Genomic DNA, 25,023 nt, shown 5'->3' with positions numbered 1-25,023 from the left:
TCTGCCAGGGCCTGGCACACTAGCTCCTCTTTCCCCATGTGGGGACGAAGAGTCAAGATCTCAAATGAAACCTGTTCTTCCTCCCGGGTCCCGCCTCTGGGAGACAGTGGCACCAGCACCCACGCCGTCCTCCCAGCCAGAGAGCCGGCCACCCCTTGGTGCCTCCCTCTTAGGAGGCCAGGGCCCGGAGGCAGGCCCAGGCCCCAGCACACAGCCTGACTCGGGGAGGTGCTCACTGAAGGTTTATTCAATAAAGACCACAGAAAAGACTGTCAGTGGAGCTTCCTCCAAATGGGAAAAGCAGCCCTTCTGGGAAGAAAACATTCTTGGTCCATGTGGCGCTGAGTCAGTTAAAAATCATGCTTAAGGCACATGGCTGGTGGTGACCTCTGTGTCAGAAGACGTGCGTGGGCTTGTTGCTCCATGGAATTCTTCCTCGTCGTTTTCTTTGGGTTTCCAGGCTCAGGGCCCTGGTGGGGGGTCTCCCACCGCTCACTTCCTCCAGGGCAGGGTTTTAGGCCCCAGGCTGCCCGGTCCTCCCTCCATCCACCAACCAGTCGCTGCTGCTGCTGCAGCCCCGGCTCACACCAGGGGGATGGGGTAGGAGGCGCAGGCTGCCAGGCCGCACATGTTCTTCCCGCGCTCCAAGAGGAAGTACCTGCACAGAGGGAGGGGCTGAGGCGTGGCTGGCGGCTTCCTCTCCACAGGCCCTTCTGGAACCAAGGTCTGACTCCAGGGATTAGGCCCTCTGAACTTGCTCACAAAACTGCAGTACTGGGTTTATCTGACCACCAGGAAATCTCTGACCTGTGAGTAACTTCTCCTTCCCTCCACCTGGCTGCCCCCTGAACTCTCTTCCTTATTCTGTCCATATCTAACTTGTCCCAGAGTTTGCTGAGGGCCCCGTTCTTAGCTCTGCCTAGGCCCTCATGTAGTTATTTAATCACCACTGGGACCCCTCGGGTAACAGATGAAAACCCCCTTTTCAGGTGAGGACACGGAGTCTTAGAGAAGAGACAGGGACAAAGTCCCATCAAGGTATGTACCCAGGCCACCTGATTCCAGCCCCATTCTAGAAGGAGGGGCTGTCAGCCATCAGGTAAACTTGGTGCTTGGATTTCTCAGCCACAGGCCCTCCCAGGTGCTGGCTTAGTCCCAGCAGCGTCCTGTGTTGTGAACTGTTTCCTAGTGGTGGTCATAGAACCTCCTGAGCCAAATGGACTCCTGTTCCGGACACCGAGTCATCAAAGTCTGGGGTCCAGGATGGGAGAGGGGCTGCTGGAGGCTTCTTGGGGGTGTGAGGGTTACATCCTCACGCTCCCCTCTTCCTGGCCTGGGCTAAAGGCTCTGTTTAGCAGCCCCTTCTTGGAAGCCACATTTGAGGTGGAGGAGACCCCCTGCACACTCCGAGGGCCCCCAGACCCGAGCAGTCACGCCCCGTCCCAGCACACGGGACCTGGAAGCTGCTTACCCCTTCATTCCCCACTGGGGACCCCAAGAGTTCTTCACGATCCAATAGGGTATCCCATTTTCTTCTCCATACCCAACAGCCAGGACTGCGTGGTTTACTTTATCTGGAGTTTTATGACAGGAAGTACTGGAAAGTGAAAATGAAAGAGGCTTGAAATATGGAAAATATGTGGGACTTCTGTGGCGGTCCAGGGGTTAGGACTCTGCTTCCACTGCAGGGGACGTGGGTTGGATCCCTGGTAGGGGAACTAAGATCCGGCCTGCCGTGCAGCACAGCCAAAGGAAAAAAAAAAAAAAGGTGAGTCGATCACATCCAAGAAGTGAATTAGAGCAAGGTTTCCCAAAGCGGGGACTGGGAGGCAGTTAAGGTGGTGAATTAACTCTCGTTTAGTCACAGGGAAAGAGAAGTATTCTCTTCAGCCCCTTGGGTTCTTCTCACCCAAAGGAGCGAGATTTAGCGTGGTGCTGGCCCAGCTCTGACACCTGACGCTTTCCGATGCCTCTTTCATAACAAGGAGAGAGCAGCCCTCCTGCTGCACCTTCTGAGGGCAACAGTGTCCGGCTGGAGTTTCACGTGGCATTGCTTTGTTGCCACTGTATGTAATTTTAAGATTACCTTGTATTTGGGACAATTACACAGGTTTCTCATTTTAGCTAGTGAACTGGTTCTCATGAGGAAATTCTGAAAATTTCAAGAGGACAAACTGCAGTGGTCGTGTGATCACTGAGCCGACGTGTAACTGAGTTGTTGGTACGTGCCAGGCCCAGGGACGAGGTGCGAGACACCAGCAGCGTGCAAAACTCTGCTCCTGGATTTAGGACGCCTCCTTCGACAGGGAGGATGGCAGAGAGGCTACTTCCATACAGTGGACCGAGGGCTGTGACGGCTGGGGGGCTGACAGGAGCCCGAGGAAGGGGATCCAACCAGGTGGGAACGGGGTGGGGCAGGGGCAAGGTTTCCCTGGGGAGGCAGGGGACTCGCATAAAACTATGAGCTCTTCAGTGGGGCAGGGGCACGGGGTGGAACAGGGAGGACGCGGGTGGCTTTGACGGGAGATGAGCCTGGAGAAAGAAGGACCAGATCACGAGGGTTTCCCTGGCCGAGCTAAGACACGAGATGGGGAGATGCTGGAGGATGGAGAAGTTGGAGTGGTGAGAAGGGTGTTCCCGAAGGCTGACTCTGGCTCCGAGTGGAGGACGGACCAGCGGTGAGGGCACAAGGACAGAGCAGGAAGGAGGCAACGGTGGGCACAGACACGGGGAGGGAGCGGAGGGCACGCTTCTGAGCAGTGTTAATGGGGCAGCGTCTGGTGAGGGACGGAAACACGCAGGATCTCAGGTTTCCACGGGCCATCCAGCTTGATGCTGCGGCGAGGCCCTTAGATCTGTGGGTCTAACACCCGGCAGAGACCAGGCTGGCGGATGGAGACTTGGAATTTCTCAGCAAACAGCTGGCCGTGGAGTTCAAGGAGTGTGTGAGAAGAGGGCAGAGCGCTGAGGAGAAAGCCCTGGAGGACACCTGCACTTCGGCATGGCCAGATGACAAGGGGCCATGAAGGAGATGCTACCGGAAGTGGCCGAACTCATATTGCAAAACAGGCAAGAGGCCTGGGTGAGACGACACCAGTGTTAGAGAACTCGGGCTTCCTCAAAAACCCTGCGGTGGAGGCTTCAGCACGGGATTCTGGTGTCTGAGAGCAGCCATTTCCTATTTCACATCTTCAAATTTCTGAACACAGGTTTTCATCACGAGAGGCAGCTCTTCTGCTGAGGAAGGGTGAGCTCTGGGCTCAGATGAGGGCCGGGACCCCAGCCCTGACCAGCCATGTGACCGCCTCTCCTCCTCCCACTTGGGGACCGTGGATCCTGACCTTCAGGGCTGCAGGCTGATGCACTGGCGGAAGGTGCGAAATGCCCACCCAGCCCCTCCCCGGCTCACCTGGAGTAGACACCCTTTTTGTACATCAGAAAGTCATCAATCACCTCGAAGGCAAAGCTCACAGGGTTGTACAGGGCCACCGCCTCCACCATCGCCTCCTCGTCGTTCTGTGGACAGAGGGGCCAACAGGTGGACACACGTGGCCTCTGCCACCTCCCCACCCCACTTGTGAAATATGGCCCTTTGCCCCAAAGTAGGGGACAGAGGCTCAAAGCGATGATTCTGAGGAGGGAAGAGAAGTCTGTTTTAGGCCAAAAAGCTGCCGCCAAGGGGGAGCTGCCCTTCCTTACAGCAGAGCCAAGCCCTGGGTATTGGGGGCTGGTATGGGGGCCCCTGCCCTCTTGCGCCTGAATGGCCGGGATCCTTGGGGTTTTTTATTTGGCTTGTGGGCCCCTCCTCCCAAATCCTGGCTCCCCTGTGACCTCCCTCGGCTTTGCTGGGCTGGACCGTGCGCTCCTCTCTCTCCCCCTCCCTGCTCTGCTCCGAGGGAATCCTGCACCCTTCCGGGTCAGGCCCAGGGTACAGCGTGGACTCATTCACTCGCTCACTCACAGCCACATGCCAAGGCCCTCCCATGGACCAGGGGGTGCAGAGATGGGTGTGACTCCCCCACTCCCACCTGCAGGAACCCCTGCACCCACAACGCCAGTCTAAGGAGCTTTTTTTGGTAGAACTCAGGGGTTAGAAGTCCATGAGCAGATAAGGCCCAGACGGTGGTAGAAATGTGTGTGTGTGCCCGAGGAGGATGCATCCCCATCCAGTGGGGAAGGTGGCATGAGGAAGTCAGAGGCTTCCTGGAGGCTGCGGCTTTGGAACAGAGCTGCAGAGACTGGGCGAGAGCAGCAGTTGCAATCACCGGGGGAGCTTTACAAAATCCCAGTGCCCAGGCTGCGCCCCAGACGATTACATCAGCATCTCCAGGGTGGGTCCCATGCAGCAGGATTTCTTAAAGCATCCCTGCTGGGACCCACTGGGTTAGCGTGAGCTGAGGCCATTCCCCTGGCTGGAGACTTAGGGAGTTGAAATGAGGGTGAGCTGAGGCCAGGGCTCTGCTGAGGGAGGGTCAGGCTGGAGGGGCTGGGGCACCAGCCCTTCCTCCGTCCTGCCTCCCTGGAGGGGCAGGCAGTGACACGGCTGCAAAGAGCAAACGGCTGCCTGATAAGCAAGCCGCTCCCTTCCCTGTGCTCAGAAAAGGCCTCGTGAGCACAGACAGGTCAGGGCAGATGAGACCAGGAAGGCACGGAGGCCTGCTCGCCTAGAGGGGGAGCATGTCGTGGAGTTGCCGTTCCTGTGGCCATCCCTCGGCCCTGCCAAGGAGGGCCAGACGCCAGTGCTGGCCTGCTCTTAGGGCCCTGCAGGTGCCATGGGCAAGGCTCTCCTGGGCACCAGGCAAAAGGGATACCTTTGAGCTCCCGGTTCACTGCCTAATGGGATATGAATGGGCCAGAGTCGGTCAGCCCTTGGTGAGTGTATCTAAGAGAAACTGGCTCTTGTTTTTTTTTTTTTGGTGGTACGCGCCCTCTCACTGTTGTGGCCTCTCCCGTTGCGGAGCACAGGCTCCGGACGCGCAGGCTCAGTGGCCATGGCTCACGGGCCCAGCCGCTCCACGGCATGTGGGATCTTCCCGGACCGGTGCACGAACTCGCGTCCCCTGCATCGGCAGGCGGACTCTCAACCACTGCGCCACCAGGGAAGCCCACTGGCTCTTGTTTGAAGATAAATCTACCATAGTCAGAAATATCCCAAATACAGGGTGTAGATTTTGGAATGACATGGTTTCCGTTCAAATCCAGCTTCCACTTCTAGCTTTGTGGCCTTGGGCATGTTACTTAACCACACTGAACCTTTCTTCACCTATAAAATGAAGGTGATAATGACATTTATCTCCTAGGGCTGTCTTGGTAATACATGCTAAGTGGTTGGTATAGCTCCTGTCAGCACTCCATAAATTTCATTACTGTTGCTGACTGCATGGCGCCTGCTTTAATTAAATGGTAGCTACTGTCATTACACAGTCATCATGTTTGTGATTTACGCACACATTTGTGGGCACACACCCTCAGCCTACTGCTCTCATCAGCACACGTCACACCTACACACACCCGTGGAAATATTCTTTCACTCTTTATGCATGTTCGCCCGTGCTTGCAAACATGCAAACAGTGGAGTCACGAGGGCTGTTCACACTTATTCCAGCTCCCTCTCGGACAGAGTACGGTTTGTACTGTACTGAAGTTATGGACTTCCCCGTCTACTTGAGGTTAGGTGTGGCTGTGTAACTTGTTTTGGCTTTAAGAGCCAATGCATAATTTACCACTCTTTCCGTCTGCCTGGGTCCTGGAGTGAAGCCAATGACACAGAGAACAGCCCTGCTTAAACCAAGGGACACGCCACACGAATGAGACATAAAATCTGATTGTTTTAAGCCATCCAGAGTCTGGAGCTGTTCCTGCAGCATAACCTGGTTTATCCTGACTGACACACATTCATACTCCGTGCATTCACATTCCATCTCTCACACACATACCCGACATCACACACATCCTCACATCCTCTTTGGTAGGATGGGGATTAAGTTTTGCACTTTACAGACAAGAAAACTGAAACACAAGATGGAAGAGTTGTACAGACCCAGGTCAGAACCAGAGCACCCGAATGCTAGTCTCTTGCTCTTTCCCTCCTGTCTTCCATCCTGCCCCCGTCATGGTGATTGAGATTCAAGGATAATCAAAACTCTTGAATCAAAGTGATGTGCTGCTCAGAAAGGCTGCCCTGCAGTGCCCATTGGCCATCTGACGGCAGTGGAGACTGGCCTCCTGATCAGAACACATTCCCTATCCGAGAGAAGGATCAGTACTCACCATTGTGATGTTGGCCACATCCTTGACAAAAGCAATGGCCTTACTGGGCTGGAACTTGCACTCACCATCCTGTTCAGGGTGGCAAAGGTCATGGGACACAGGTTAGGGATGCTCGGCCCCGGGCTGAGACTTCAGGCCTCCCCTATGCAATTTGATAACATTTATAAAGCGAAAGCTACAGGTCCCAGGGCCTGGGTGATGAGGTCACTTGTGAGGGAACTAGAGGCCTCCTTGCCCTCAAGGACCTCACAGTCTAGTGGGAGGAAAGGGTCCTGTGCTGGCTTTGGCAGAGGTGGGTTCGCATGGCACCTGCTGGGAGCACAAGGAAGGGGCCAGTCTCAGCTCAAGGAACTTCACCTGCAAGAGGCAGGCGCAGAGGACACACGGAGGGAAGATCAAACCCTTCTGAGGCGGGAGAGACGGTCAGGATGACAAGAAGGCAGGACCTGACGTTTAGGAACCAGCAAGTTGGGGGTGGGTGGGAGCATAAGGCTTGTGAAGGGGAGAGTGAAGTAAAAGCCAAGACTGGGAAGACAGATCTGTGCGACGTGGGGGGAGGGCAGGCCTCGAAAGGCAGGCCGAAGAGTCTGGAGTTTCTCTTGCAGGCCCTGAGGAGCCTTTGAAGAGTTCTGAACAAGGCAGGGTGTGGTCAGAGCTGAGTCTCAGAGGCCACTCTGGCGGCCCCTGGGTGGGTGGGTGGGGGGCCAAGGAGAGGGCACCCACAGTGATCTAGGGTGAAGGGAAGCCAAGGTCCGAGTGCAGGCAGGGACACAGAATGGACCAAAGGAGCAGATGCGAGAAGGTCTAAGATGGTCAGAAGGCTGACTGAGGTGAGGTCTGGGTCAGGGAGCCGCCCCAAGAATGGACCACTGGCCGCCAAGACATTTTAGGGAAGGGTGGTCCTCCCATCGCCGAGAGGGGAGATACAGGAGGAATCCCGGGTTTGTGGGACAGTCGAGGTGCCCAGCCGTGCAAAGGCGGGGTTGAGGTGATGGCAGGGGAGGCCCTGGACAAAGTGGGTGTGGGCCCAGGAGTGCTGTCCGCACGAATGGGGAGGGAAGAAGCCAACAGACGGCGTCCCGGTGCACTCACGGCAGGGCGGGGCAGCCTGACGGTGCTGCCACACACAGGGCGGTAAGAGGCCCCCCCGGCTGGCTGACAGCTGGGGCTTGGGCAAGTAGAGGAGGGGAAAAAGTGAGCTGCAAGAGACAATTCTGAGAATCCGGGTGGAAGTGGGGAGTCCTCCAGGGGGGTGCAGGGGAAGAGATGTGTTCTGAGGCTGGGACAAGAACGGAGATGGGGAGCATTGCAGATCAAGAAGACGGAGCCCAGGCTGCCCAGAGTTACCTGGCCCTTGTAGGGGTAGGTGTCTTCACCCATGATGCCCTTGTTGTACCGGATGTACTCGAAGGCCTGGCTGGGGAGACCCCTGCAAGAAGCATACACAGCTGTGCCTACCTGAGACTGGCCCCGATGGAGGCGGGGCCTGCAGGGGCTGGAGCTTGGAGACGTTTGCCCTGGCAGGGCTGGGAGGCCGTGGTTGGGGCATGTCCCAGGGGCAGAGAAGTCTCCGAGGGGCTAGCAATGCCACCCTGTTTGCCCGGCCTCAGGATACAGCTCAACAGACTCAGAAGAGGCTATCAAGGAGGGTCCAAGGTCCAGCCACACGTGCTTCCGTGGGACAGAGACCTCTGGAAGCCAGGCCCCTCGCTCTGTCAGGAAAAGGACCCGACAGGATCTGCCCAGCTGACTGTCGTTGCCACCACCGTGCCCACTGGGCCCCGCCTGGGCAGGTGCTCTGCAAACGTGACTTTCCAACCCCTCAGAACCCCGGGAGGTAGCTGCTGTTACTTCTTGAAGCTCAGACAGGCTGAACAACTTGCCCAGGGCCCCAGAGCTACAGCCAGGATCTGCTTCCAAAGGTGGATCTTCCACCTCGTGTTGCCTCCTGGAGTAAAGAAGACTCAACAGCTATCCAGCCACGACTCCCCATCAATCGCCTGTCCCTTCTGGGTTTTGTCCAGAGCATCTGTCACCACCCCACCTGCGGCACAGCTAGAACATCAGCTGCTGTATCCCTCGTGCCTACATACAGGGCAGGTGCTGTCGTACTTGCTGAATGAACGAAAAAATGAAGTAAACCAAAGCAAACATCCCTCGGAAAAATGGTGGGGCCCCAGGATGCCCTTTCAGACCTGTGACGGGTGGTGTTTATAAGTTGCAAAGAGGAAAGAGACCAAAAAGCCATGAGGCTAACCATGATATGATGGTGGACCAGCAACTAGGCCGTGGCTTCACCCCCGACTCCCAGACGCAGCCCGAGCGTGGAGGCCCTCGTGCTGGCTCTGTCAGAGCAGGTGGAGCACCGGGCCTTCCCAGGACTCGCCCGAGAGAGGGATGGGCCGCAGGTAGGCGAGCGGAGGCGAGGCTGGGAGCGTGCCCTAGGGGAGCACGAGGGCCTGGCTTTACACACGTATGTTCTGGGAAAGCCGCTCATCCTGAGGAAAGGTCTCAGAGCACGTGAGGAGGAGATGAGGGCTGGAGACACAGAGAAACGTGGGTAAATCCCTAAGAACCCGTGGGTCGGGGGAATTCCCTGGTGGTCCAGTGGTTAAGACTCAGTGCTTTCACTGGACTCGGGTTTGATCCCTGGTCGGGGCACTAAGATCCTGCAAGCCATGTGGTATCGCCAAAAAAATAAATAATAATAAAAAAAGGGCCAGGAAAGCAGGCCCAGCAGAGACGCAGCCTTTATGCCTGAACCCTGCACCACATCTACAGGAAAGCTCCTCGACGCGGCCTGCCAAGCTGGGGTGGCTAGAGCTTTAGAGAACCTGTGGAAAGGCCAGCCAGACACCTGTGTGTGGATCTTGGTTTTGGAGGATGATGTGCTTCTCATTCTATTAATTCTTTCGGCCACTCGCCAGAGGCCTTGGTGGCCAGCGAGGCCAAGTGTGCTATGGGGTGAAATCCGGGTGACACCAGGGAACGAGGGTGGATCTTGGAACCAGCCAGGCCTGGGCTTGCATTACAGCTCTGCCCGTTCCAGCTGAGGGGCCTTGGGCGTGTTAGGTGACCTTCCCCCTCCACAAGCGGGGCCGATTTTGCTCCCACCGAGGGCAGAGGCTGTGGCAGTGCCCGGCCCGTATGAGGCCCGACAGAAGTGACCCCGGGAAATGAGCAGGGGCTTTGCCCCCCCAACCCCCCCCACCCCGGTCAGGGCCGTACCCTTGGCAGCCGTGATTGTTGAAGTTCTGGGCGCAGTCCACCAGCTGCTGCTCGGCCTGGAGGGAGGAACGCACGCCCGGTGAGCTGGGCGCCTCCAGCGCCCTGCCTCCCGAGTGGACCCACGCCTGCGGCCCCGCCCGCCCGGGGCCCAAGGGCACCAGATGCTAAGCTCCCGGAGAGCAAGGGCTGTCTCCCCAGCAGCCGGCCCCTGTCGGGGAGAAGCTCAGCGACGGCCTGGCAGCCAAGTGGGCAGGTGAGAGGACACGGGGGGCCCTGGAGGTGTGCACGTACGTGTGGCAGATGGGAGGGGGAGGGGACAGGCCTTCCCTCAAGCCGGTTCCTGGCGGCCCTCACCAGCCTTGCCGGCCCCTCTTCCCCACACAGGATGCAGCGGCTGGGCAGTCACCCCTCACTCCAGGGGCTCAGGGGTCCCTGCTCGCTCTTCCCTGCCTGAAGGTGACCAGCTTGAGAGGGGCCACAGCTCCTACAGGGCTGCCTCCCAGGCAGGCTCTGCTCTCGGAAGGCCCCAGGTGGCCACACCGAGGAACACCCCGACCCACCCAGGGATGAGCCCTTGGGCCATCTCCTCAACAAGCCTCATTCCTTCTGAAGTGTCAGCTGACGTCTGCACGCTGCATGTCCGTGAGGCTGGGACACCTGAAGTCCAACTGAAATGGCACTGTCAGCAAAAGCCACAAAGAAGCCTGACGGCCCAGGTCTGGTCCTCCAAATCAGGCCTTGGAGCGAAGCTGTGACCCCTCTCCCGCATCCCTCCCCCGGCACCATGGCTGATTGCTCACCAAAGAGGGCAGCCTCCCAGTTGCTATGGCGACAGCAGACTCCAGGGCCCCGGTGGTGGAGAAGGTCCAGCAACTGCCACAGCTGCCCTAGAGGCCAAGGGGAGGGGGAGGGAGGTCAGGGGCCAGGACCCCGCGGGCTCCCGTGACTTCAGCTGACAAAGCCCTGGCCCACACTGTCCACGCTGACCCTCACGAGGCCCGCGAGGCCGGCATCCTTCTCCCCGTGTTGCAGACGAGGAGGCCGAGGCTCGCACAGGGGAAGCAGCAGCCGCCACCGCTGATGAGTGCCCGTGCACTCCCAGTCCTGGCCCCCCGCTACCAACCCCCACCGGCCTACACGCCAGAGCCCTCCCTCCCGACCCCACTCTGTGCTCTTCTGTTCCTCGGAATCTTTTTTTGGCATGCGGGATCTTAGTTCCTCGACCAGGGATGGAACCCACGCCCCGGCAGTGGAAGCGCAGGGTCTTAACCACTCGACCGCCAGGGAAGTCCCTCTACTTCTGAATCTTATGCTGATTCCTCTTCTTCCCACTGTCTTCCAACAGAAGGCCTCACCAGAGTCCTGTTTCTAGAAGCTTCTCTATCACCTTTCCACCTCCAATCTCACCCACAGTCCCAACTGTTAAACTGACAACTCCCCAAACGCTCAGCCCTCACCTCCACCCAGGCCCAGACACCCTGTCTCCCAGATGATCCCACCCGTATACGCCCCAAACCCCTCAGACTCTGCGTGTCCTGACCCACCCGTCCATCTCCCCGTCCTCTGCCACGGTCACTGCCGCTGCCCAGCCACCTTCCTCCCGGCGCCTCCCGAGGGCTCAGAGTCGGGCGCTGGAACCTGCCAGCCTGGTTCAAATCATAGCTCTGCCCCACACCCACCGTGCGACCTGGGCGAGCTGCTGCCCACTCTGACCCTCGGTCTCATCATTTGTAACACGGGAACAGCCGTGCTTCCCTCACAGGGCTGTTTGTCAGAGGGGTAGATGAGATCCTGCCCGTCGTGCAGTTACCCCACAGGCTCCGTAATATTAGCTGTTGTTTGTGTTTTTCTCTCAGCCGCATCTTGGTCTCTGTTCTGCCCCTTGCTGGTTCAGTCTTCCATATTTTACTTCTGAAATTTCTCCTAAGATTCCCGTCCTCGCTGTCCTTGTTGAGTCCTCACTGCTGTCTCCCTGGAAAGAGCCTTCACCCTACCCCGGGCTCCAGTTCTTCCTCTCAAAGCCTTCCCTCGGCAGGGAGGGAGGGCCTGGTCAGAGCGTCTCTGGCTGGTCAGAGGCTGGGCTTGGCCGCCACTGCAGGAGGCAGGGCAGGGCCGAGTGGCCAGCACTGGCCTTGAGCAGAGACCTGGATGGAAGGGCCCTCTGTCATCTGCTTGCCTTGTACCTTCAGCGCTTCCTCCTCTGTAAAGTGAGAAACCCTCAAGGCTGCTGAGCTAATGTCAGATCCGGTCGCCGTATCTGTAACCGCATGGTGTCTACAGTGAGAGACCACACACACCCATGAGGGTAATCGCCTTGTTCTGGCCCCTACACCCCGGGGCTCCGTCCTGCCCGAGGGTCAGTTAACACAAGGACCCGGAACGTTCTTGGCAGACTTCCCCTTCTCACCTGCCCACAGGGTGAGCAGGTTTCGGGCTTCCACATTTAACGCTTGTTGCTTTGAACGGTCGTGGAATTCTCAGATGGTCTAAAAGCTGCCTTTGGGGCTTGGAGCAGAGGGCTGACTTCATTCTACCCCTCCGACTGCTGGGAGGGGAGACTTGTCTCGGCTTCCGGATGCTGGTTTAAACGTCTAGATCACTAGGCAGGTTCTGGGAACCCAGTGAGCCTGGGAGGATTTGGAGCTATGCCATGTGGCTTTAAGGAAAGGGAGAAAATGTTTCTCATGGAGAGTTTCAGTGGAAAGCAAAGTGCTTCCAGGAGGGAAACCTTCACCTGTATTTCCTGGGATCGAGAGGTCGGCATCTTCCTGAAGAAGGCCACTGCACTGTTACTTCCAGGGGACAAAAAGGGGTGGGTCCAGACTCTCCAGGACAGAGCAATGTGCTGGGACCCTCCAGCCAGCGGCCGGGTTCTCACCTCTGTAAGTGCAGGGAAGACGCCGCCACTCCCCTTGCCAGGCATGCTGTGCCCTGCGGGGCTGCTCCTGAGAACAGGTCTGAAACGCTGGGATCCATTCTGTTCACTAACCACCTGCAGCTCCCTTGTGGGAAAGCAGCCAGCCAGGGAGGGGCTGGGCCCTGGTGCCTCGTGCAGCGTATGGAGGACGGGGAAGAAAAGATGTGTGGGCAGTAGGAACGGGGTCCCGGTGTGCAGTTACTAAAGGGCACAGAGAACGTGATGTTTTGGGTGACTGTAGAAGAGACCTAGGGCCAACGGGGAACTTTACACAGTGGGGTGGAACAAGGGGGATGGGTAAACTTCAGCCCAGTGAAGAAATACACTTTTATCCCTCAGAGCCAGCCGTAAAAACAATGACCTCCCAGCCTTTCAGAGGAAGGCAGCTAGAGAGATGATGAGAAAAAAAATAGAGTTGGGGATATACTCTCTGTGTTTTGGGATTCTTCTGAGTTTTTCTTCCTGGCATACTGCCTGAGAATGTGGCCATTTGGCGTGTGTGGGGGGAAAGGTGGGATTGTCATGCATACCTGATTTTTCACTGGTGAGACAAAATTTCCTTTTTTCCGCCAGTCCATGGAGGGTGGGTAGGGACCAGTACCCCGAAGGTAGTTACCTTTGGTGGCTGAGCAATTCTGAAACAACGAATTACATTTTTTTCAGGGGGAAGAAGAGAAACCGTTTTGATGGAAAAGTATGTAATTAAAGTGGAATCACCAAGAGAGAATAAGAAAGACTGTAGCTGTCAGAACCATCCCACCTCCACCCATTGGTTCCAAACGCTAAATGACAGGTCCTTCTGGGAGCCCAGATTGGGGGTAGTTAGGATAGGGTAGGCGGATTTAGCAAATAAAAATACAGTTCACTCAGTTAAACTTGAATTTCAGGTAAATGACGAATAAGTCTGTAGTGTCTGTCCTGTGCAATGTTTAGGGTATACTTATGCTAAAATATTATTTGTTGTTTATCCGAAATTCAGTTTTAAGGGGCAACTATATTTTCTCCAGCAACTCTAAGTTTGGGGTCTGCATGAGGCCATGAGCATGGACTGACGAACTGCTGGGAGCTGACACGTCTGGATCCCCCAAGAACCTGGGGGCCCCCCAGCTGCAGCTGGGGAGGGGCCGAACCGCTCTGGAAGCAGAGCGGGCTATGAGCTGATTCCAAAGGTTTGAGCGAAAAGACTCAGACTTGGTCACAATGAATAACACCCACCTGAGGTTCTGACCAAAGATACTTGCGTTTTAATTCAGCAAAGCTCATGTCTGAAAACTGGTTCAGTCCCACTGAAAAAGAGAAGGAAAAACCATAAACGAACAAAAAAACACAACAAAAAAGAGGAGCTCAGTAAGTCACTAATAAAGAGAAAAAATAATGAAACCCCACATTCACATGTGTCCGATTTATAGCCCCCTGCAACTTGGCTCCTTTAAATTTTTAAATGTCATGTACAGTTGACCCTTTCAAAAAAAATTTTTTTTTAATTTATTTTTTAGTGAAGTATAGTTGATTTTACAGTTGACCCTTGAACCGCATGGTTTGAACTGGGCAGATGCACTTACACACAGATTTTTTTCAGTAGTAAATACTGCAGTGCAACATGATCCCAGGTTGGTTGGATCCTTGGATGCAGAACCGTGGAGACAGAGGAACTGGGTATACAGAGAAACCGTGTATATGGAGGGCAGACTGTAAATTATACTCAGATTCTCAGCGGTGCAGAGGGTCAGTGCCTCTAACCCCGCATTGTTCAACTGTAATTCAATATATCAAGGTCAACTTCACTTGCTTCAGAATTCCCTGGGGAGCTTGCCTTCTCTTTCTTTTTCTTTCCTTTTTTTTTTGTAATATTTGTTTATTTATTTTGGCTGCGCCAGGTTTTAGCTGTGGCATACGGGATCATTGCTGCGGCATGTGGGATCTTTTAGTTGCAGCATGAGGACTCTTAGCTGTGGCATGCATGCGGGATCTAGTTCCCTGACTAGGGATTGAACCCGGGTCCCCTGCATTGGGAGCGCAGAGTCTTACCCACTGGACCACCAGGGAAGTCCCATGGGGGAGTTTTTCCACAGTACAAATGTCTGGGCTGCACCCTGGAGATGCAGACGTAATGGGTCTGGGGTGGGGCCTGGGCACCCATATTTTTAGATACCCCATCAGTGAGTCTGGTGAACGGCAGGGTACAGAACCAGCACACCTGCGCCAACTGCCTGCCCACCTGCCACCTCCTTCAGTCTTCCTAACCCGCGAGGGGAGCGTTATCCTCTCTACTTTACAGTCAAGTAAAACTTCAGAGCGGGGTCACACGTCAATACTAGGCAGAAGTGAGATTCAAGCTGTGGTTTCCTTCCACCTCATGCTTTTGCCCACAACACCAACGTGGCTGACACTGCCGTCATTTCTGAGCCCTCAGTATACACGCAGTGTGTGTGTGTTTCTAGTGAAACTAACCCGGAGGGAAGGCAGATGTCCTAAGAGGCTGCTCGAGTCCAGGGCACATCTCTAAAGAGGCTGCCCCGACAGCAATCCAGGGGCTTAGCATCTGGGCTGGACCCACAGATGGCAGGAACAGGGCAGGGCTTCTGTACACCTCCCGTAAACTTCACAACCATCCAGGGGTACCAGCATCGTCCTAAAGCTACAACCCCTTGAATCTCAGAAAATAATGGCGGAGCCAGAATCTGAGGTCAGCCAAGCCCAGCTTCAGAGCCTGGCTTGCTGCTCCGTCCACCCCAAGCCCCTAGTGCGCCCTTTAATCAGTGGCGCCGCTCATTGATTTCCTTCCCCGTCTGAGATGCTCCCTCCTGCCATGGGCGAGAAGCCCTCAGGAAAGGTGCCCCACGGTACTTTTGAATGTGTGGTTCCCGGCGTTGTGGGCACTGATCTTCCTCCAGTTGCTGACAAACGCCTGCAGCCTGTGGTGGTACTCCTCCGAGCTGTATTTCTTTTGGTGCTGAAACAAAACACATGAGCAATAAGTCACAGAAACAGGATGCAGCTCACCAGAGGGAGACAGTTTTGTTTTCTAAAAGGAGGATTGCAGGTTTTCTTTCTGCCACGATTCTCAGGCCAAATCTGTATCACAGGCAGGACACTGCCCTGGGTCTCTGTGGTGAAAGTCAGGAAGTTACAAAGCAACCCCCCCCCAACCCCGCCCGCCCCGCTGCCTCTGGGGACCTGTGGCCAGAATGAAGCCCATGCAGCTGCCAGAGAGTCAGCCAAGAGACCAAGAGGCCCTGGTGAAGGACCTGCCAAGTGCAGGTCACCTCTGGACGCCGCAACTGGTACTAGGTCAAGTTAATGGCAGACATCACCATGTTTCAAAAATACGCACACTAGCGTTTTCCAACTGATTTTGCAGCAAACACACAATGTGACGTGAATACAAAATACAGAAATGAATCTCAAGGCTTGAAAGGCTGCTAGCCAACTTCATCACTGGGGACCACTGTTTGGAAGGAATTCACTTAACTGAATCGTTCCCAGCGTTTGACCGATTCCCAGTTGGGAAAGACCCAGGGAGATGGGGTTGGAAAATCCCTCTTCATTATCTCAAATCAAGCACAGTTTCGTTTGATAACAGGAAACTTAGTGAAGTGAAGAACTTCAGAAAGAAGTTGGACACTGACCTGCAACATCCATGACTTAAAGTGAAACTTCTCTGCAAAAAGAAAAAAGAAAAAAAAAATTAGGCCTGGGTGTCTCGCAGTAATGTCTATAGCCAAGTAGGGCACATCAGAACTGATTTGCATTTTAGGGAACTGGGCTAAATTTAAGCAGCCAAAATGGTGTTATCTAATGCTGAACGTGAAGAGGAACTCAAACTCTTACCGCTTTTGTACTCCAAATTAATTTTGAAAAACTACATGCCATTAACCTATGGTATTAAAAGTCAGGATAAGTGGTGGTCCTTAGTGGGGGTACAGAGGGGGCTTCTGGGGTGCTGGTGATGTTCTATGTCTTCATCTGGGTGCTGGTTTCACGAGTATGTTTAGATTATGGAAATTCATTAAAATGCATATTTAATGATTTGTGCCTTTTTCTGCGCTATACTTCAGGAAGAAGTTAATTTCAAAACCTATATATCCCAAGTGTGGGCAAAATTTTGTTAAAGGGACAGATGGTAAATATGTTAGACTTCGCTGTCTCTACAGTCTGTTACAACTACTCAACTCTGCCCTTGTGTGTGAAAACGAAGGGGTGTGACTGTTTCAATAAAACTTTATTTACAAAAAACGGGCTGGCCAGTCATTTGTAGACCCCTGCTATATCCACCCTTGTACATTTTTAAGCTATCTAAAAACTGCACTTCAAATGTTCATAGCTGCAAAGGATGTATTCCAGCTTATTGTAAAGAATGACATATAAAAATAAGACTGTTACATCATTCTTTTAAAGCTGGCCAAAAAGATCCATGATACCATCATGATTTGATATCCACCATCAGTAACATGAACAAGCCCTGCTATAAGAGCTGGATATTTCAGATAGTTTCTTTTTCTCCTTGAACTCCCATCTCCACCCACATCTCACAGAATTTTACCCTAAGGGAGTATCTGTTTATACTTGGTCGCTCTAGCATCCTTTTATGCAACACCAAGAACAGAAAGTATAAATTTAAATTACTGTTACTCCCTGTGACCCATGTGCCTCTGACTATTATAAAAATTTATTCTGGATTAAGTCATCATCATCACCATCATTATTAACACTGATTAAAACATGTCAAATATACCTTATGAAAAGTATTTCTTAAACGTAAAAAGTAAACTTGTATCGGAAAGGCATCTCTTAATGAGGTAAATTAAAGTTTACTAACAACGCCCCTCCCCATGGATTTATATATTCATGGGTGAATATTACCGAGTTTCTTGAATGGGTTAGCATTAATTCTGGTCTTTGCCTCAGCCCTTTAAAAGGCTTGAGAAATTCTGCTCAAATAAACAGGATTGTTCATTGCTTATTGCTTCTGGGAACAGAAGGCAATTTTTAGAGCAATGTCACTCAATTCCTTGCACTCCTTCCTACGCCCCAAATCACATGGGCTCTATTACGCAACATTATTTCTAGGACCCCAGCAGCTGATACTTTGGTGAGGTCCTCTCTTCTCTTGGAAGTAAAGGGTTTGGAAGTAGATTCCCTGTCTGTGCCGGTATCACTTGGAACTTTTTTGTGTTTCCCCACTGATCCACACCCCACAGTCTGAAGATCACTGTTGTATGGAATTTAGGATCTCCCCTTGTGGGTCCCAGATCTGTTCCGGAAAGCAAGTGATAGCCATTTTCCCTGGGGAAGAAATGCACATTTCCCCAATATATGCCCTGCGTGGGGTTTCAGAGGATTGCAAATCCTAGTTAAGGCCCTGCTACAGCGGATGGCTTCAGAGTAAGACAGATTTAAGGCAGATGGAGTTTGGGACAACTGACCAGTGTTTGCCTCCAGAGGTTTCAAAAGCAACAAGCAGCTGTGAAAACCCAGTATTAGTTCTCATTCGCTGGAGGTCAGCGGAAGAAAAAGCCAGAGATGATCTTGGGCGAGAAAGATCTCTGGTGACCCTTCACCCCAACCTCAGATAGATCCATTTCAATCCATTGTGACTTTTGGAAGAAAGCACACATCCTTTATGTACCGCCCTGTCTCGGGGACCACGTGGGAGTGTCTAGAACAGGGATTAGCCTGTTTTTGTATGGCCCACGAGCTAAAAGTGTTCACACTTTTGAATGGTTTTTAAAAAATGACATTTTTTAGCACCTTAAGATCATTTGAATTCAAATTTCAGTGTCCATAAGTAAAAGTTTCCGGGAATGCAACCCGCTTATTCATTTGCACACTGCCTAGGGCTGCTTTCAACACAGGTAGCTGCTACAGAGCCTGTGTGGTTCACAACGCCTGAAATATTTACTGTCTGGCCCTTTACCTAAGGAAAAGTTTGCCAAGCCCTGCTTTGGTGTTAAGACGGCTTCCAGCACCAGCCCTCCTCCTCCACGCAGGACACAGCCAGGGTAAAGCAAAGCCCTGGCTTGAGGGCAGCTGGGTTTTCCTTAGGTTGGGACTGAGCTGGAGCTGGGCGTCCTCCCAGGTCTGCAAGACTGGGGGACTTCCTTGGACAAATGGGTCGGGAGGAATAAGGCAAGATTCTGGTCGAAAAGATTCAGCCCCAGTGATCTCTGTCCCATCCCCAGGCTGCTCTTTGGCTACAATTCTTTGTCCTCAGGGTGAGGGGCTGGTGGTCTGCTGAGGTCAGAGCCTGTGGGCAGTGGGCAGAGGCTGAGGGTGGGGAGTGGCAGGGCAGGAGGGAGGCTGCAGGGGCGAGCCTTCAGCCGGGGGAGGTGGCTGGACCCCCAGCAATAGAAGGGGTGTAAGAGCAGCATGAAGCTGGGCCACTCACAGCCCACCTGGCCATAAAGGGGAGCCCTGGGGCTGGACCTTACCACCCTGAGCCCTTGGAACAAACACCCTCAGTCTTCAGGGGCTAAAACTGCTATTGCTCTAAGTGCAAGTCACTCCTCCAAACAGCCCGTCCAGCCCATTGTACAGACAGGCTCTCAAGGCACCTCTGGGGATCCCCTATGTGCAAGTCCCTGGAAGCTACTAGGAAAGGCTGGAAAGTCCCTGCTTGCCTCCGGCACGGGCAGATCAACGTCCTCTAAGTCTCCAGATGGCGGGTGGAGGGCAGAAGGGGCCGCAGACTGCCGTGGCGTACTAGTCTCTGCAGCGCCCCGAGCAAGGGGGACCCTGGGCACCTAGCCACCCGCTCCTCTGCTCACGCGAGACGCCCGCCCTCCAAACCTCCCCCTCCTCCCGCCCCCCTCCCCCCTCCCCGTCACACAGGTCACCCTGGCTGGATCCCCTGTTACCGACCCGCAGAGCTCTTGAGCCTCGGGCCTGGGAAATGCGCTGCCCGGCTGCTCCCGAGCCCAGAGTCACCACCCGCCCAAGGTCCCCAGAGTCTCCGACCTGCCGGGCCCCTTTCCGGGGGCGCTCGTCCCCGTACCTAGGGAGCTCACTGCCAGGTCGGCGGCGCCGCAGGAGGTGGGGCCCAGGAGCCAGGCTCCGGCGCAGAGCAGCGGCAGGATGGCCCACATCGTGGCGGTGGCTGCGACTCGGCCGGCGCACTGGCTCCGGAGGCCGCGGGGCAGGCAGCCAAAAGCCGCCTCGGGGGGGCGGGAGGGCGCGAGGGGCGGGGCCGGGCGGGAGTGGGGGGGCAGGGGGAGGAGGCGGGAGGCGGCGGGACCCTGCAGGACTGCCCGGAGCGCCAGGCTCGTGGGAGTGGAGCACCTTCGACCTCCCGTCCTGGCCACATCACTCCCCTTTCTCCTTCTCTGCAAGGAAGGGCAGAGGAGAGTTGGACCGCTCCGTGCGGCGGGGTCCTAGATCTGCCGGTCTGTCAGGACTGGCAGGCACTATGGGCGAGGGTGGTGCCTGTCCCCACCCCAGAGCCCCCATCTCCCATCCTCATTAATCACATTCCCCTGGTTGTCCCTTGAGCCTTGGGATGAACTTAAACTAGAGGAAGTAGATAGCAGTTTTTATGAGCTTGTTCCACCCCTAGCCCCGCCCGCCCCCCAAGAAAGTCTAAAGTCTTTCTGCTGAGAAAGTCCTATTAGTAGCTGTAGAGCCATTTTTTCTTTTTTGCAAATCTGAAAAAGGAAGAATATGATTTATAAGAGTCTGGGTGTGAGATAAATAAAACAATGAACATCTCCAATGAAGGAAACATGCACAGGGGTTGCTTCAAGGGAGAGGAGAGGATGATCAGACCTGCCTGCAGCACCCAGTGGGACCAGGTTCTTCACTTAGGTCATCACCCTGCCAAGTGGCAGGTTGTGGACCTGCCATTTTACAAATGGGGAAACTGAGGCTCCGAGAGTTGATGGTAACGTTCCCAGTAAGCGTGCAGAGGGAGTCTGAACCCAGGTTTGACCTACTGCACTTGCTCACCCTGCTCCTTTGCAGCCCGAGGCATTTCGGTGTGGTCAGAGCCTGTTAGGGCTGGCCTGTCAGATCTGAGCTGTCTTATGTCTCCCTCCCTCAGACAGGAGGAAACCTAGTTCTCACCCAGACTCTGCCTGTGAGGCTCCTGGGGAAGCAGATTCCTGGAGTTCTGTCTTGGGATTTGACTAGCAGGTCTGGGTATGGCTCTGGAATCGGCACTTACAGGGCTTCAGGGTGACCGCTCAGGGTGGGCCCTGAATCTGCATGAAGGTTAGCAGTGCCAGCAGACACTGTCTTTTCAGATAAAGCAGATCTTTGTCAGTTTATAAATCAGCCCCTGTCTGGATGCCCCTTGGGTGTGCTTTGAGGCAAATGTCTGAGAAAAGACCCTGCATGGTTGCTATTTGGAAAGTTAAGTCCCTGGCTTTGGGATAAAGGTGTCCAGCCTCTGTGATGGCCTATCCTTCAGGTGTGCAGGAACCACCTCATCTTTCTGCCCATCTGAGCCACCTGGAGAGTGGCAGGACCGAAGGCCCTAGTATTAGACCTCAGACCCCAAACTCATTCCCTGTGCTGGGTCTCCAGTGACCCTCCTTTGTGGTTCATTCCAAAAGGCCTGAGATATGAAAGGCACTGGCCTGGTCAGTTATAGACTAATGTTTGGTTCTAGTCCTACTACAGATTCACCATGTGACCTAAGCCAGTGGTTCGCCCCCACAGGACCTCAGTTTCCTCATCTGTAGAATGGGAGTAGGTGCCCTGCCTCCCAGAGTGGTTAAACATAGTTTTACAGTTTAGTTATAGGTAAAACACTGGACCCAAGCACGGCACCGTAATAGTGACTCACCCCAAATACGGGCTCAGTCTTGGGCTCTCTCTCCATCGTTTGCTCCCTGCAACCACTTTCTTGGTGAGTTCATCTACTCCTATGGCTCCAGCCGGGCGTCACCTCTGTGAGGGTTTCTTTGCGGTCTTGGTCCTCTGTATTCCCACAGAGGGGAGGTTGAGGACTGGTGCTGGACACAGAGTGCCGAGCCAGGAATGGTGGGCAGAATTCTAGTTTCCATCGCTCAGTTATTTGATCGAACACAATCTACAGGCTGCTGGGCAGGGACTTTGCAGGTGGAATTAGGCTTCAAATCAGCTGATTTGGGGGGATTATCCTGTATTAGCTGAGAGGTCCTGATGTAATCACAGTGGCCATTCAGAGCAGAAGAGGAAAGCGGGAGGCTCAGAGAGATGAGGCAGAGGGAGGTCAGAGCTCTTTGAACCACGAGAAGGACTCTACCCACCATGGCTGGCTTTGACGGGGACCCTGAGCCCCGTCAGGGACTGTGAGTGGCCTCTGGAAGCTGAGAATGACCCCAGCCCACGGCCAGTAAGGAAACGGAGACCTCAACCCCACAACCACATGGAGCTGAATTCCGCCAACGACCTCAATCAGCTTGGAAGCAGATTCGTCCTGCGGCATCCGCTGGAAAGGAAGGCAGCCTTGCTGACCCCTTGCTTTCAGCTGTGTGAGACCTGGAGCAGAGGAACCAGCCAAATCCACGTGGACTTTTTTTTTTTTTCGGGCACACCACGTGGCAAACAGGATCTTAGCTCCCCGAGCAGGGGACGAACCTGTGCCCCCTGCAGTGGAAGCATGGGGGTCTTAACAGCTGGACTGCCGGGCAAGTCCCTCCACGTGGACTTCCGACCTCTCTACCTGTGAGGTAATAGATTTGCATTGTTTTAAGCCTCTTAAGTTTGTAGTAATCTGGTCGGCAGCAATAGCAAACCAGTACATCAGGTGAGATGCTCGAGCTGACTGGTGTCTCTGGTGATAGAGGGCCGGGCCTGGTCTCGGGCTCCTGTGCCCCATTTTTGCACTTCTGGAGTCTGGGGAGGGCAAGAGGGGAGAGCAGGTCTTATCCTCCACACCCAGGAGTCATTATCTCCTCTAGGGATGTGTTAGACTCAGTGCCGAGCGCTTTCCATGAATGAACTTTCTTAATTCTATTGATGTTTTCCCCCGTGACATAGATGAGGTGACTGAGACACTTAAGTAACTCATCTGTGTTCCCACAACTAATCAGTAAGAGAGCTGGGGTTTGAACCCCTGGCTAACTGAGTCCAGAGTTCTCCACAGGAGTGGGCAGCTGCTCCACGGAAGCAGGTGAATGAAGCTGAGCCTGGAAGCCTGCCTGCCTTCCTGATTGTCCAGGCCTAGAGTTCCCTGACACATCAGCAGAACTCAGGCATCCAACCAACCCCAACCGCAGCTCCTGGAATCCTCAGTCAGCGCCTCCTTCTTACTGTTCTAGGAATTATTGCCCACCCCACCTCCACTGATCCTTTTTCTTTAGGCCAAATCTGCTGGTCATTCCCCTCTTCCCCTCAGAACGTTATCCCCTCCCCAGCTATTACCTACGGCTTTAACTGGTTTCCCAGATCACTTGTCAGAGTCAGCATCCCGGCAGGAAAACTGGGCCCCTCACCAGACTTATTTTATTTCTGCCCTCTACCTCTAGCATCTTGTAATAATAATAATAATTGCCGTAATAATGTAAAATTTACAATAACTACCATTTACAGGGATTTTGTTCTTTAATGCTCATAACAGCCCTGTGAAGGTTCTTTGAGAATGCACACAGCCACGTTCTTGATAAAGAAATTAGATTTGGAGAAGTTAAGTAGGTCTGCTGGTAGGTGATGGAGCTCTTTTCACACCCACATGCTGATTTTACATAGTAGGTAAGCAGAGGTCTGGTTAAGTGGTTTGGGTGGATGACGGTCTGTAAGGATGCAGAAGTGGATGAATGGATGGAAGTAGGGATGGATGGATATATGGGAAAATTGCTTTATGGTTGAAAGACTAAATGGATGCTTGGTTGGAAAGAAGGAAGGATGGATGGATGGATGGATGAATGGGATGGATGGGTGGGGGCTTCCCTGGTGGCGCAGTGGTTGAGTCCACCTGCCGATGCAGGGGACACGGGTTCGCGCCCCGGTCCGGGAGGATCCCACATGCCGCAGAGCGGCTGGGCCCGTGAGCCGTGGCTGCTGGGCCTGCGTGTCCAGAGCCTGTGCTCTGCAACGGGAGAGGCCACAACAGTGAGAGGCCAGCGTACCGCAAAAAAATAATAATAATCATAATCATAATAATTAAAAAAAAATAAATGGAGGCAGGGTCAGAAGAAGCCTCACTGACAGATGGATGGATGGATTGGATGGATAGATGGGGATGGGTGGAAGGATGAATCAGTGGATATAGAGATGAGTGACCAGAGAATTTGTAGAGTGGGAAAGGTAACGAATGCATGAGGTGTATGAGTCTGCATCAAAGAGCAACTTCGGTTGGATCGTAATATGAAGTTGGACCTCTTGCTAGCTCCATTGCTGATGAGGAGACATCCTGTTTAGCTATCTTGATTATTTCCCTTGCCCTGAGTCAGAGAAGTCAGCCTGACAATGTCCTCCAACTGCATGAGAAGGCGTTGTTTGTCCCCTAAGAAGTCAGGGAACATGGGAACCACCACTGGTTTTGTTTTAAGCCCTGAAGATGCTGTGTTCACATCCAAGAAAGTGTGAAGGCTTGCAGAAAAGTCCAGAAGCTGTGTTTCATTATGGCCAGGATTGGGGTGAAGCCAGTAAGGTTATGTTGAGCAAGTATAGGGTTTTATCCTGTCATTGTTTTGTTTCTTCATGTGTGATATTTTGTTCATCATAGGGTTTTGCATTAATTTTTGTTATTTTAAAATACTGCATTAAAATATTATGCAATAAAAATATGACTGAGTTTTTTGGCCCTCCCTTAAATGTTGCACCTGAGAGGGTATGTCTCATTTCTTTCACCCTCGTCCTGGCCCTATGACGGAGCACCAGTTTCTGGACTTTTCTGTAAGCCCCTGTACTCCTGTGCAGGGGAAACTTATCCCTGTTCGGTTTGCTTCACTCTTGCATCTGCGGGAGGCAGGAACTCAGGGGCTGGAGCCCAGAGCGTGTCTGCCTCCAGGGCCTCCTTCAGTCACTTGTTGTTCACACATTCTCCCCGTCTACACTCCTTTGTTTTCACTTAAGACCTTCTATGATATATCCCTACTCTGTTTGCAGCGTCCACTGCCACTGCACTCCTCACCAGTCCACAGGTGAGCTCCCTGTTCTGGGCACAGCCCTACCTCCACCCCCCTCCTCCTGCCTTGTCCTCTTGCCTCCACAGAAACCTCCTCTTCCTGATCTCCTGAATTAATCATCTGCATCACACACTGTTATGCTTCATCCTCTACTATTTTGGAGAGTGTTCTGCAGAGCTCGTTGATTTTCAGCAAGTTTGCACCCTTTTGGCCATTAGTCTGAGTGGTCAGTACTCATGCCATACTGGTGGTTAAATATTTTGAAAATCAGGTTTCCTGTATCTTGCCCCCCTCTGTGAAATGGAGGTAAAAATACCCAGGAGCTCGAGCTCAGACACAGAGCCTGACATGCTGCAAGTTGGACAGAAACGGTAGCAGTAGCAGTCGCTGTTGTTATTTATTGAGTCAGACGATAAAACGCTGGTGGCTTTAAAGGTGATATGTGAGGGGCTTTGGATCCTGGCTGAGAGAGGTTTGCAGGTGCTGTACTCCCCTCCTGATGAGGTTTCCGGGTGCCGTGAGAGGGCTGGAGAGAAGCAAGAATGGGTGTACGGGTTT

The 25,023-nt window shown here is 53.8% G+C and overlaps 1 protein-coding gene across 1 annotated transcript; it reads right to left on the bottom strand.

The window, feature by feature from the left end:
- Nucleotides 1-227: 227 nt before the first annotated feature.
- On the bottom strand, nucleotides 228-19,552 carry CTSH (cathepsin H). The gene is made up of 12 exons (XM_067698835.1): nucleotides 19,410-19,552; nucleotides 16,045-16,076; nucleotides 15,263-15,368; nucleotides 13,631-13,701; nucleotides 12,946-13,050; nucleotides 10,299-10,385; nucleotides 9,499-9,554; nucleotides 7,618-7,699; nucleotides 6,271-6,339; nucleotides 3,410-3,516; nucleotides 1,472-1,597; nucleotides 228-658 (listed from the first exon to the last, which is right to left on the bottom strand). Exons 1-12 carry the CDS (start codon nucleotides 19,498-19,500, stop codon nucleotides 583-585), a joined length of 1,008 nt encoding a protein of 335 aa, XP_067554936.1. The 5' UTR covers nucleotides 19,501-19,552; the 3' UTR covers nucleotides 228-582.
- Nucleotides 19,553-25,023: the final 5,471 nt, after the last annotated feature.

The sequence above is a fragment of the Pseudorca crassidens genome, chromosome 1 (assembly GCF_039906515.1).
Source record: "Pseudorca crassidens isolate mPseCra1 chromosome 1, mPseCra1.hap1, whole genome shotgun sequence".
NCBI lineage: Eukaryota > Metazoa > Chordata > Mammalia > Artiodactyla > Delphinidae > Pseudorca > Pseudorca crassidens.
Note: the sequence above shows the minus strand (reverse complement) of the source record. Positions and strands in the feature narration are given on the sequence as shown.

Excerpts from the sequence above, each read along its gene's own strand:
- CTSH (XM_067698835.1), bottom strand. The coding sequence starts at position 19,500 with ATGTGGGCCATCCTGCCGCTGCTCTGCGCCGGAGCCTGGCTCCTGGGC. Across the intron at positions 1,598-3,409 it reads AAAAAGGGTGTCTACTCCAG|TACTTCCTGTCATAAAACTC; the intron begins GTGAGCCGGGGA and ends TTCACTTTCCAG. Across the intron at positions 659-1,471 it reads CCCCAGTGGGGAATGAAGGG|GTACTTCCTCTTGGAGCGCG; the intron begins GTAAGCAGCTTC and ends CCCTCTGTGCAG.